General features: G+C 55.2%; 1 protein-coding gene across 1 annotated transcript in view; it reads left to right on the top strand.

Annotated features, from left to right (window-relative positions):
• The first annotated feature begins 9,509 nt into the window (after positions 1-9,509).
• LOC140405515 (tumor necrosis factor receptor superfamily member 5-like) overlaps positions 9,510-13,026 on the top strand; it is a 50,865-nt gene continuing 47,348 nt past the window's right edge. Inside the window, exon 1 of the mRNA XM_072494057.1 lies at positions 9,510-9,808. Within this exon, the coding sequence (XP_072350158.1) occupies positions 9,779-9,808 (30 nt within the window). The 5' untranslated portion in view covers positions 9,510-9,778. The remainder of the gene's footprint in view (positions 9,809-13,026) is intronic.

The raw sequence follows: 13,026 nt of genomic DNA on the forward strand, positions 1-13,026 counted from the left end.
CTGTGTCTCTGAGCGGGGGAAATGGGGACTGCAGTGTGAGGGGGTAAGTGGTGTCTGTGTCTCTGAGCGGGGGAAATGGGGACTGCAGTGTGAGGGGGTAAGTGGTATCTGTGTCTCTGAGCGGGGGAAATGGGGACTGCAGTGTGAGGGGGTAAGTGGTATCTGTGTCTCTGAGCGGGGGAAATGGGGACTGCAGTGTGAGGGGGTAAGTGGTATTTGTGTCTGTGTCTCTGAGCGGGGGAAATGGGGACTGCAGTGTGAGGGGGTAAGTGGTATCTGTGTCTCTGAGCGGGGGAAATGGGGACTGCAGACTGAGGGGGTAAGTGGCATCTGTGTCTCTGAGCGGGGGAAATGGGGACTGCGGTGTGAGGGGGTAAGTGGTATCTGTGTCTGTGTCTCTGAGCGGGGGAAATGGGGACTGCAGTGTGAGGGGGTAAGTGGTATCTGTGTCTGTGTCTCTGAGCGGGGGAAATGGGGACTGCAGTGTGAGGGGGTAAGTGGTATCTGTGTCTCTGAGCGGGGGAAATGGGGACTGCAGTGTGAGGGGGTAAGTGGTGCCTGTGTCTCTGAGTGGGGGAAATGGGGACTGCAGTGTGAGGGGGTAAGTGGTATCTGTGTCTCTGAGCGGGGGAAATGGGGACTGCAGTGTGATGGGGTAAGTGGTGCCTGTGTCTCTGAGCGGGGGAAATGGGGACTGCAGTGTGAGGGGGTAAGTGGTGTCTGTGTCTCTGAGCGGGGGAAATGGGGACTGCAGTGTGAGGGGGTAAGTGGTATCTGTGTCTGTGTCTCTGAGCGGGGGAAATGGGGACTGCAGTGTGAGGGGGTAAGTGGTATCTGTGTCTCTGAGCGGGGGAAATGGGGACTGCAGTGTGAGGGGGTAAGTGGTGTCTGTGTCTCTGAGCGGGGGAAATGGGGACTGCAGTGTGAGGGGGTAAGTGGTATCTGTGTCTGTGTCTCTGAGCGGGGGAAATGGGGACTGCAGTGTGAGGGGGTAAGTGGTATCTGTGTCTGTGTCTCTGAGCGGGGGAAATGGGGACTGCAGTGTGAGGGGGTAAGTGGTATCTGTGTCTCTGAGCGGGGGAAATGGGGACTGCAGTGTGAGGGGGTAAGTGGTGTCTGTGTCTCTGAGCGGGGGAAATGGGGACTGCAGTGTGAGGGGGTAAGTGGTATCTGTGTCTGTGTCTCTGAGCGGGGGAAATGGGGACTGCAGTGTGAGGGGGTAAGTGGTATCTGTGTCTGTGTCTCTGAGCGGGGGAAATGGGGACTGCAGTGTGAGGGGGTAAGTGGTATCTGTGTCTCTGAGCGGGGGAAATGGGGACTGCAGTGTGAGGGGGTAAGTGGTATCTGTGTCTGTGTCTCTGAGCGGGGGAAATGGGGACTGCAGTGTGAGGGGGTAAGTGGTATCTGTGTCTCTGAGCGGGGGAAATGGGGACTGCAGTGTGAGGGGGTAAGTGGTATCTGTGTCTGTGTCTCTGAGCGGGGGAAATGGGGACTGCAGTGTGAGGGGGTAAGTGGTATCTGTGTCTGTGTCTCTGAGCGAGGGAAATGGGGACTGCAGTGTGAGGGGGTAAGTGGTATCTGTGTCTCTGAGCGGGGGAAATGGGGACTGCAGTGTGAGGGGGTAAGTGGTATCTGTGTCTGTGTCTCTGAGCGGGGGAAATGGGGACTGCAGTGTGAGGGGGTAAGTGGTATCTGTGTCTCTGAGCGGGGGAAATGGGGACTGCAGTGTGAGGGGGTAAGTGGTATCTGTGTCTCTGAGCGGGGGAAATGGGGACTGCAGTGTGAGGGGGTAAGTGGTATCTGTGTCTGTGTCTCTGAGCGGGGGAAATGGGGACTGCAGTGTGAGGGGGTAAGTGGTATCTGTGTCTCTGAGCGGGGGAAATGGGGACTGCAGTGTGAGGGGGTAAGTGGTATCTGTGTCTCTGAGCGGGGGAAATGGGGACTGCAGTGTGAGGGGGTAAGTGGTATCTGTGTCTGTGTCTCTGAGCGGGGGAAATGGGGACTGCAGTGTGAGGGGGTAAGTGGTATCTGTGTCTGTGTCTCTGAGCGGGGGAAATGGGGACTGCAGTGTGAGGGGGTAAGTGGTATCTGTGTCTCTGAGCGGGGGAAATGGGGACTGCAGTGTGAGGGGGTAAGTGGTATCTGTGTCTGTGTGTCTGAGCGGGGGAAATGGGGACTGCAGTGTGAGGGGGTAAGTGGGATCTGTGTCTGTGTCTCTGAGCGGGGGAAATGGGGACTGCAGTGTGAGGGGGTAAGTGGTATCTGTGTCTCTGAGCGGGGGAAATGGGGACTGCAGTGTGAGGGGGTAAGTGGTATCTGTGTCTGTGTCTCTGAGCGGGGGAAATGGGGACTGCAGTGTGAGGGGGTAAGTGGTATCTGTGTCTCTGAGCGGGGGAAATGGGGACTGCAGTGTGAGGGGGTAAGTGGTATCTGTGTCTCTGAGCGGGGGAAATGGGGACTGCAGTGTGAGGGGGTAAGTGGTATCTGTGTCTGTGTCTCTGAGCGGGGGAAATGGGGACTGCAGTGTGAGGGGGTAAGTGGGATCTGTGTCTGTGTCTCTGAGCGGGGGAAATGGGGACTGCAGTGTGAGGGGGTAAGTGGTATCTGTGTCTCTGAGCGGGGGAAATGGGGACTGCAGTGTGAGGGGGTAAGTGGTATCTGTGTCTCTGAGCGGGGGAAATGGGGACTGCAGTGTGAGGGGGTAAGTGGTATCTGTGTCTGTGTGTCTGAGCGGGGGAAATGGGGACTGCAGTGTGAGGGGGTAAGTGGTATCTGTGTCTGTGTGTCTGAGCGGGGGAAATGGGGACTGCAGTGTGAGGGGGTAAGTGGTATCTGTGTCTGTGTGTCTGAGCGGGGGAAATGGGGACTGCAGTGTGAGGGGGTAAGTGGTATCTGTGTCTCTGAGCGGGGGAAATGGGGACTGCAGTGTGAGGGGGTAAGTGGTATCTGTGTCTGTGTGTCTGAGCGGGGGAAATGGGGACTGCAGTGTGAGGGGGTAAGTGGTATCTGTGTCTCTGAGCGGGGGAAATGGGGACTGCAGTGTGAGGGGGTAAGTGGTATCTGTGTCTGTGTCTCTGAGCGGGGGAAATGGGGACTGCAGTGTGAGGGGGTAAGTGGTATCTGTGTCTCTGAGCGGGGGAAATGGGGACTGCAGTGTGAGGGGGTAAGTGGTATCTGTGTCTGTGTGTCTGAGCGGGGGAAATGGGGACTGCAGTGTGAGGGGGTAAGTGGTATCTGTGTCTCTGAGCGGGGGAAATGGGGACTGCAGTGTGAGGGGGTAAGTGGTATCTGTGTCTGTGTCTCTGAGCGGGGGAAATGGGGACTGCAGTGTGAGGGGGTAAGTGGTATCTGTGTCTGTGTCTCTGAGCGGGGGAAATGGGGACTGCAGTGTGAGGGGGTAAGTGGTATCTGTGTCTCTGAGCGGGGGAAATGGGGACTGCAGTGTGAGGGGGTAAGTGGTATCTGTGTCTGTGTCTCTGAGCGGGGGAAATGGGGACTGCAGTGTGAGGGGGTAAGTGGTATCTGTGTCTCTGAGCGGGAGAAATGGGGACTGCAGTGTGAGGGGGTAAGTGGTATCTGTGTCTCTGAGCGGGGGAAATGGGGACTGCAGACTGAGGGGGTAAGTGGTATCTGTGTCTGTGTCTCTGAGCGGGGGAAATGGGGACTGCAGTGTGAGGGGGTAAGTGGTATCTGTGTCTGTGTCTCTGAGCGGGGGAAATGGGGACTGCAGTGTGAGGGGGTAAGTGGTATCTGTGTCTCTGAGCGGGGGAAATGGGGACTGCAGTGTGAGGGGGTAAGTGGTATCTGTGTCTCTGAGCGGGGGAAATGGGGACTGCAGTGTGAGGGGGTAAGTGGTATCTGTGTCTGTGTCTCTGAGCGGGGGAAATGGGGACTGCAGTGTGAGGGGGTAAGTGGTATCTGTGTCTCTGAGCGGGGGAAATGGGGACTGCAGTGTGAGGGGGTAAGTGGTGTCTGTGTCTCTGAGCGGGGGAAATGGGGACTGCAGTGTGAGGGGGTAAGTGGTGTCTGTGTCTCTGAGCGGGGGAAATGGGGACTGCAGTGTGAGGGGGTAAGTGGTATCTGTGTCTGTGTCTCTGAGCGGGGGAAATGGGGACTGCAGTGTGAGGGGGTAAGTGGCATCTGTGTCTCTGAGCGGGGGAAATGGGGACTGCAGTGTGAGGGGGTAAGTGGTATCTGTGTCTGTGTCTCTGAGCGGGGGAAATGGGGACTGCAGTGTGAGGGGGTAAGTGGTATCTGTGTCTCTGAGCGGGGGAAATGGGGACTGCAGTGTGAGGGGGTAAGTGGTATCTGTGTCTCTGAGCGGGGGAAATGGGGACTGCAGTGTGAGGGGGTAAGTGGTATCTGTGTCTCTGAGCGGGGGAAATGGGGACTGCAGTGTGAGGGGGTAAGTGGTATCTGTGTCTGTGTCTCTGAGCGGGGGAAATGGGGACTGCAGTGTGAGGGGGTAAGTGGTATCTGTGTCTCTGAGCGGGGGAAATGGGGACTGCAGTGTGAGGGGGTAAGTGGTATCTGTGTCTCTGAGCGGGGGAAATGGGGACTGCAGTGTGAGGGGGTAAGTGGTATCTGTGTCTGTGTCTCTGAGCGGGGGAAATGGGGACTGCAGTGTGAGGGGGTAAGTGGTATCTGTGTCTCTGAGCGGGGGAAATGGGGACTGCAGTGTGAGGGGGTAAGTGGTGTCTGTGTCTCTGAGCGGGGGAAATGGGGACTGCAGTGTGAGGGGGTAAGTGGTATCTGTGTCTCTGAGCGGGGGAAATGGGGACTGCAGTGTGAGGGGGTAAGTGGTATCTGTGTCTGTGTCTCTGAGCGGGGGAAATGGGGACTGCAGTGTGAGGGGGTAAGTGGTATCTGTGTCTCTGAGCGGGGGAAATGGGGACTGCAGTGTGAGGGGGTAAGTGGTATCTGTGTCTGTGTCTCTGAGCGGGGGAAATGGGGACTGCAGTGTGAGGGGGTAAGTGGTATCTGTGTCTCTGAGCGGGGGAAATGGGGACTGCAGTGTGAGGGGGTAAGTGGTATCTGTGTGTCTGAGCGGGGGAAATGGGGACTGCAGTGTGAGGGGGTAAGTGGTATCTGTGTCTGTGTCTCTGAGCGGGGGAAATGGGGACTGCAGTGTGAGGGGGTAAGTGGTATCTGTGTCTCTGAGCGGGGGAAATGGGGACTGCAGTGTGAGGGGGTAAGTGGTATCTGTGTCTCTGAGCGGGGGAAATGGGGACTGCAGTGTGAGGGGGTAAGTGGTATCTGTGTGTCTGAGCGGGGGAAATGGGGACTGCAGTGTGAGGGGGTAAGTGGTATCTGTGTCTGTGTCTCTGAGCGGGGGAAATGGGGACTGCAGTGTGAGGGGGTAAGTGGTATCTGTGTCTCTGAGCGGGGGAAATGGGGACTGCAGTGTGAGGGGGTAAGTGGTGTCTGTGTCTCTGAGCGGGGGAAATGGGGACTGCAGTGTGAGGGGGTAAGTGGTATCTGTGTCTGTGTCTCTGAGCGGGGGAAATGGGGACTGCAGTGTGAGGGGGTAAGTGGCATCTGTGTCTCTGAGCGGGGGAAATGGGGACTGCAGTGTGAGGGGGTAAGTGGTATCTGTGTCTGTGTCTCTGAGCGGGGGAAATGGGGACTGCAGTGTGAGGGGGTAAGTGGTATCTGTGTCTCTGAGCGGGGGAAATGGGGACTGCAGTGTGAGGGGGTAAGTGGTATCTGTGTCTCTGAGCGGGGGAAATGGGGACTGCAGTGTGAGGGGGTAAGTGGTATCTGTGTCTCTGAGCGGGGGAAATGGGGACTGCAGTGTGAGGGGGTAAGTGGTGTCTGTGTCTGTGTCTCTGAGCGGGGGAAATGGGGACTGCAGTGTGAGGGGGTAAGTGGTATCTGTGTCTGTGTCTCTGAGCGGGGGAAATGGGGACTGCAGTGTGAGGGGGTAAGTGGTATCTGTGTCTCTGAGCGGGGGAAATGGGGACTGCAGTGTGAGGGGGTAAGTGGTATCTGTGTCTGTGTCTCTGAGCGGGGGAAATGGGGACTGCAGTGTGAGGGGGTAAGTGGTATCTGTGTCTCTGAGCGGGGGAAATGGGGACTGCAGTGTGAGGGGGTAAGTGGTATCTGTGTCTGTGTCTCTGAGCGGGGGAAATGGGGACTGCAGTGTGAGGGGGTAAGTGGTATCTGTGTCTGTGTCTCTGAGCGGGGGAAATGGGGACTGCAGTGTGAGGGGGTAAGTGGTATCTGTGCCTGTGTCTCTGAGCGGGGGAAATGGGGACTGCAGTGTGAGGGGGTAAGTGGTATCTGTGTCTGTGTCTCTGAGCGGGGGAAATGGGGACTGCAGTGTGAGGGGGTAAGTGGTATCTGTGTCTCTGAGCGGGGGAAATGGGGACTGCAGTGTGAGGGGGTAAGTGGTATCTGTGTCTCTGAGCGGGGGAAATGGGGACTGCAGTGTGAGGGGGTAAGTGGTGTCTGTGTCTCTGAGCGGGGGAAATGGGGACTGCAGTGTGAGGGGGTAAGTGGTATCTGTGTCTGTGTCTCTGAGCGGGGGAAATGGGGACTGCAGTGTGAGGGGGTAAGTGGTATCTGTGTCTGTGTCTCTGAGCGGGGGAAATGGGGACTGCAGTGTGAGGGGGTAAGTGGTATCTGTGTCTCTGAGCGGGGGAAATGGGGACTGCAGTGTGAGGGGGTAAGTGGTATCTGTGTCTGTGTCTCTGAGCGGGGGAAATGGGGACTGCAGTGTGAGGGGGTAAGTGGTATCTGTGTCTGTGTCTCTGAGCGGGGGAAATGGGGACTGCAGTGTGAGGGGGTAAGTGGTATCTGTGTCTCTGAGCGGGGGAAATGGGGACTGCAGTGTGAGGGGGTAAGTGGTGTCTGTGTCTCTGAGCGGGGGAAATGGGGACTGCAGTGTGAGGGGGTAAGTGGTACCTGTGTCTGTGTCTCTGAGCGGGGGAAATGGGGACTGCAGTGTGAGGGGGTAAGTGGTATCTGTGTCTCTGAGCGGGGGAAATGGGGACTGCAGTGTGAGGGGGTAAGTGGTATCTGTGTCTGTGTCTCTGAGCGGGGGAAATGGGGACTGCAGTGTGAGGGGGTAAGTGGTATCTGTGTCTGTGTCTCTGAGCGGGGGAAATGGGGACTGCAGTGTGAGGGGGTAAGTGGTATCTGTGTCTGTGTCTCTGAGCGGGGGAAATGGGGACTGCAGTGTGAGGGGGTAAGTGGTATCTGTGTCTCTGAGCGGGGGAAATGGGGACTGCAGTGTGAGGGGGTAAGTGGTATCTGTGTCTCTGAGCGGGGGAAATGGGGACTGCAGTGTGAGGGGGTAAGTGGTGTCTGTGTCTCTGAGCGGGGGAAATGGGGACTGCAGTGTGAGGGGGTAAGTGGTATCTGTGTCTGTGTCTCTGAGCGGGGGAAATGGGGACTGCAGTGTGAGGGGGTAAGTGGTATCTGTGTCTGTGTCTCTGAGCGGGGGAAATGGGGACTGCAGTGTGAGGGGGTAAGTGGTATCTGTGTCTCTGAGCGGGGGAAATGGGGACTGCAGTGTGAGGGGGTAAGTGGTATCTGTGTCTGTGTCTCTGAGCGGGGGAAATGGGGACTGCAGTGTGAGGGGGTAAGTGGTATCTGTGTCTGTGTCTCTGAGCGGGGGAAATGGGGACTGCAGTGTGAGGGGGTAAGTGGTATCTGTGTCTCTGAGCGGGGGAAATGGGGACTGCAGTGTGAGGGGGTAAGTGGTGTCTGTGTCTCTGAGCGGGGGAAATGGGGACTGCAGTGTGAGGGGGTAAGTGGTACCTGTGTCTGTGTCTCTGAGCGGGGGAAATGGGGACTGCAGTGTGAGGGGGTAAGTGGTATCTGTGTCTCTGAGCGGGGGAAATGGGGACTGCAGTGTGAGGGGGTAAGTGGTATCTGTGTCTGTGTCTCTGAGCGGGGGAAATGGGGACTGCAGTGTGAGGGGGTAAGTGGTATCTGTGCCTGTGTCTCTGAGCGGGGGAAATGGGGACTGCAGTGTGAGGGGGTAAGTGGTATCTGTGTCTGTGTCTCTGAGCGGGGGAAATGGGGACTGCAGTGTGAGGGGGTAAGTGGTATCTGTGTCTCTGAGCGGGGGAAATGGGGACTGCAGTGTGAGGGGGTAAGTGGTATCTGTGTCTCTGAGCGGGGGAAATGGGGACTGCAGTGTGAGGGGGTAAGTGGTATCTGTGTCTCTGAGCGGGGGAAATGGGGACTGCAGTGTGAGGGGGTAAGTGGTATCTGTGTCTCTGAGCGGGGGAAATGGGGACTGCAGACTGAGGGGGTAAGTGGTATCTGTGTCTGTGTCTCTGAGCGGGGGAAATGGGGACTGCAGTGTGAGGGGGTAAGTGGTATCTGTGTCTCTGAGCGGGGGAAATGGGGACTGCAGTGTGAGGGGGTAAGTGGTATCTGTGTCTGTGTCTCTGAGCGGGGGAAATGGGGACTGCAGTGTGAGGGGGTAAGTGGTATCTGTGTCTCTGAGCGGGGGAAATGGGGACTGCAGTGTGAGGGGGTAAGTGGTATCTGTGTCTCTGAGCGGGGGAAATGGGGACTGCAGTGTGAGGGGGTAAGTGGTATCTGTGTCTCTGAGCGGGGGAAATGGGGACTGCAGTGTGAGGGGGTAAGTGGCATCTGTGTCTCTGAGCGGGGGAAATGGGGACTGCAGTGTGAGGGGGTAAGTGGTATCTGTGTCTCTGAGCGGGGGAAATGGGGACTGCAGTGTGAGGGGGTAAGTGGTATCTGTGTCTCTGAGCGGGGGAAATGGGGACTGCAGTGTGAGGGGGTAAGTGGTATCTGTGTCTCTGAGCGGGGGAAATGGGGACTGCAGTGTGAGGGGGTAAGTGGCATCTGTGTCTCTGAGCGGGGGAAATGGGGACTGCAGTGTGAGGGGGTAAGTGGTATCTGTGTGTCTGAGCGGGGGAAATGGGGACTGCAGTGTGAGGGGGTAAGTGGTATCTGTGTCTGTGTCTCTGAGTGGGGGAAATGGGGACTGCAGTGTGAGGGGGTAAGTGGTATCTGTGTCTGTGTCTCTGAGCGGGGGAAATGGGGACTGCAGTGTGAGGGGGTAAGTGGTATCTGTGTCTCTGAGCGGGGGAAATGGGGACTGCAGTGTGAGGGGGTAAGTGGGATCTGTGTCTGTGTCTCTGAGCGGGGGAAATGGGGACTGCAGTGTGAGGGGGTAAGTGGTATCTGTGTCTCTGAGCGGGGGAAATGGGGACTGCAGTGTGAGGGGGTAAGTGGTGTCTGTGTCTCTGAGCGGGGAAAATGGGGACTGCAGTGTGAGGGGGTAAGTGGTATCTGTGTCTCTGAGCGGGGGAAATGGGGACTGCAGACTGAGGGGGTAAGTGGGAGGGAGGGGTAGGAGGGGAGGGGATGGCTGGGGGGAGGAGAGGGAGGGGGACGGGTGGAGGCTGCGAGGGTGGGGCTGTGGGGGAGGGGGCTGGGAGGAGTAGGGGAGGGGTTGGGGCTGTGGGGGAGGGGCTGTGGGGGAGGGGTGGGGTGGGGTGGGGCCTGTGGGGGAGGGCCTGTGGGGGAGGGGCTCCAAAGCTGCCGCACGGTGGAAGTTGTTTTCAATCGGAGCTGCTCACAGGTGCTGCCCCTTCCCGCCTCCCAAGTACCAGCGTCAAGTTTGACATTAATATTCATTGTTTTGAAAAAACATTTCCTTTCGCTGGCGATTCATTGCAGTAGATTTGTCCCGAAAACGTGTTGGTGTTTCAGTGCGGTTCAAGTTGGGACAGGTGAAAACTTTCAGCGTCAGCACTTCGATCATTTTGGGAAAAGCGAGGTTGTGAGGAAAATGTTTGTCCGGTGGATCTTCATTCTGGCGGTAAGTGCTGTCCCGGCGCTGGCTTCATTCCAGGGTGCCGAATGGCCGAGCTTCCAGAGCAGGAAATCAGTCTCCATTACTGTTTTTTTATATAGAGCAGGGAATCTGATTCTCTCCTGGAAAGTCTTCAGGATCAATCCCTTAACAATCCCCAAGTCTGCACGTCCTCCCCGTGTGTGCGTGGGTTTCCTCCGGGTGCTCCGGTTTCCTCCCACAGTCCAAAGATGTGCCGGTTAGGTGGATTGGCCATGATAAATTGTCCCTTAGTGTCCAAAGATGTACAGGTTAGGTGGATTGGCCATGTTAAATTGTCCCTTAGTGTCCAAAGATGTGCAGGTTAGGTGGATTGGCCATGTTAAATTGTCCCTTAGTGTCCAAAGATGTGCAGGTTAGGTGGATTGGCCATGATAAATTGTCCCTTAGTGTCCAAAGATGTGCAGGTTAGGTGGATTGGCCATGTTAAATTGTCCCTTAGTGTCCAAAGATGTGCAGGTTAGGTGGATTGGCCATGATAAATTGTCCCTTAGTGACCAAAGATGTGCAGGTTAGGTGGATTGGCCATGTTAAATTGTCCCTTAGTGTCCAAAGATGTGCAGGTGAGGTGGATTGGCCATGATAAATTGCACCTAGTGTCCAAAGATGTGCAGGTTAGGTGGATTGGCCATGCTAAATTGTTCCTTAGTGTCCAAAGATGAGCAGGTTAGGTGGATTGGCCATGATAAATTGCCCCTTAGTGTCCAAAGATGTGCAGGTGAGGTGGATTGGCCATGATAAATTGCACCTAGTGTCCAAAGATGTGCAGGTTAGGTGGATTGGCCATGCTAAATTGTCCCTTAGTGTCCAAAGATGTACAGGTTAGGTGGATTGGCCATGTTAAATTGTCCCTTAGTGTCCAAAGATGTGCAGGTTAGGTGGATTGGCCACGATAAATTGTACCTTAGTGTCCAAAGATGTACAGGTTAGGTGGATTGGCCATGATAAACTGTCCCTTAGTGCCCAAAGATGTACAGGTTAGGTGGATTGGCCACGATAAATTGTACCTTAGTGTCCAAAGATGTGCAGGTTAGGTGGATTGGCCATGCTAAATTGCACCTAGTGTCCAAAGATGTGCAGGTTAGGTGGATTGGCCATGATAAATTGTCCCTTAGTGTCCAAAGATGTGCAGGTTAGGTGGATTGGCCGTGCTAAATTGTCCCTTAGTGTCCAAAGATGTACAGGTTAGTTGGATTGGCCATGCTAAATTGTCCCTTAGTCTCCAAAGATGTGCAGGTTAGGTGGATTGGCCATGCTAAATTGTCCCTTAGTGTCCAAAATTGCCCTTAGTGTTGGGTGGGGTTACTGGGTTATGGGGATAGGGTGGCGGTGTTGACCTTGGGTAGGGTGCTCTTTCCAAGAGCCGGTGCAGACTCGATGGGCCGAATGGCCTCCTTCTGCACTGTAAATTCTATGATAACTATGTGCAGATCAGGTGGATTGGCCATGTTAAATTGTCCCATAGTGTCCAAAGATGTGCAGGTTAGGTGGATTGGCCGTGTTAAATTGTCCCTTAGTGTCCAAAGATGTGCAGGTTAGGTGGATTGGCCGTGCTAAATTGTCCCTTAGTGTCCAAAGATGTACAGGTTAGTTGGATTGGCCATGCTAAATTGTCCCTTAGTCTCCAAAGATGTGCAGGTTAGGTGGATTGGCCATGCTAAATTGTCCCTTAGTGTCCAAAGATGTGCAGGTTAGGTGGATTGGCCATGCTAAATTGCACCTAGTGTCCAAAGATGTGCAGGTTAGGTGGATTGGCCATGATAAATTGTCCCTTAGTGTCCAAAGATGTGCAGGTTAGGTGGATTGGCCATGTTAAATTGCCCTTAGTGTCCAAAGATGTACAGGTTAGGTGGACTGGCCGTGATAAATTGTCCTTAGTGTCCAAAGATGTGCAGGTTAGGTGGATTGGCCATGTTAAATTGTCCCTTAGTGTTCAAAGATGTGCAGGTTAGGTGGATTGGCCATGATAAATTGTCCCTTAGTGCCCAATGATGTGCAGGTTAGGTGGATTGGCCGTGTTAAATTGCACCTTAGTGTCAAAAGATGTACAGGTTAGGTGGATTGGCCATGTTAAATTGTCTATAAGATTAGGTGGTGTTACTGGGTTATGGGGGAAGTGTGGGCTTCAATGGGGTGCTCTTTCCAAGGTGTGATGCAGACTCAATGGGCCGAGTGGCCTCCTTCTGCACTGTAAATTCTGAAAGAAAAAACAAAGGAAAAATAATACAATAACAATCCGCCCCACCCCCCAAAAAAAGCAGCACCCCTTCACTATACAGACCAAGATGTGGAGATGCCGGCGTTGGACTGGGGTGAGCACAGTAAGAAATTTTATAACACCAGGTTAAAGTCCAACAGGTTAGTGACATCGAAACAAACCTGTTGGACTTTAACCTGGTGTTGTAAAACTTCGTACTAAACAGGCCAAAACATCCGCTTGTGTGTCCCAGGTAAAAAAAATTAACAGTCAATCAGTAAATTGCAATCAAAATAATAACAACGCCAACCTTCTTCCTCACCCCCCTTCAATGGCAGCCAGTTCTCGGAAATGCCTGTTAAACAGTCTGTATTGCAGAACGCCACCCCTCCTTCATCCCCCTCAGCTCAAATTTCACCTTCTCGTGAGTCAGAAACTACAGTAGATCCTGCCGTCACGCCAAGGCACAGGGCAGAGATGATGCCCCCCCCCCTCCCCAAACAGGTCCCGCCTCCGGGCAATTAACAAGGGGAGGGCTAAAACATCTGCTTCCGCCTGCAACCCGAGCCTGGAAATGGCCTCTAGGGGTGATTCCAAGTTCACATGCACTATCCCCGAGATGACACTGGAAACCTAAAGCAGGGGAGGGGGATCGATACTGGGTGAGGTGTTTTCGAGAGGAAGTGGAAGGGGGGATTCTGGGAGAGTTTCGATGGTAACAATGGGATGGGCGCCGTTCAGGTCCAGTAGGCAGGGCCCAGAGTTATGATGGTGGATAGGAGAGCCGGGGGGGGGGGTGGGGTGTGGTGAGGTGAGAGAGCCCCTGTTAGGTTAGTTACGTGGAACGTGAAGGGGCTGGGAGAACCAGTGAAGAGTTCGAGGGTGCTCGCGCACTTAAAAAGTTTGAAGGCGGCAGCACGGTGGTGCAGTGGTTAGCACTGCAGCCTCACGGCGCCGAGGTCCCGGGTTCGATCCCGGCTCCGGGTCA

This window comes from Scyliorhinus torazame, chromosome X, assembly GCF_047496885.1.
Source record: "Scyliorhinus torazame isolate Kashiwa2021f chromosome X, sScyTor2.1, whole genome shotgun sequence".
NCBI classification, from domain to species: Eukaryota; Metazoa; Chordata; class Chondrichthyes; order Carcharhiniformes; family Scyliorhinidae; genus Scyliorhinus; species Scyliorhinus torazame.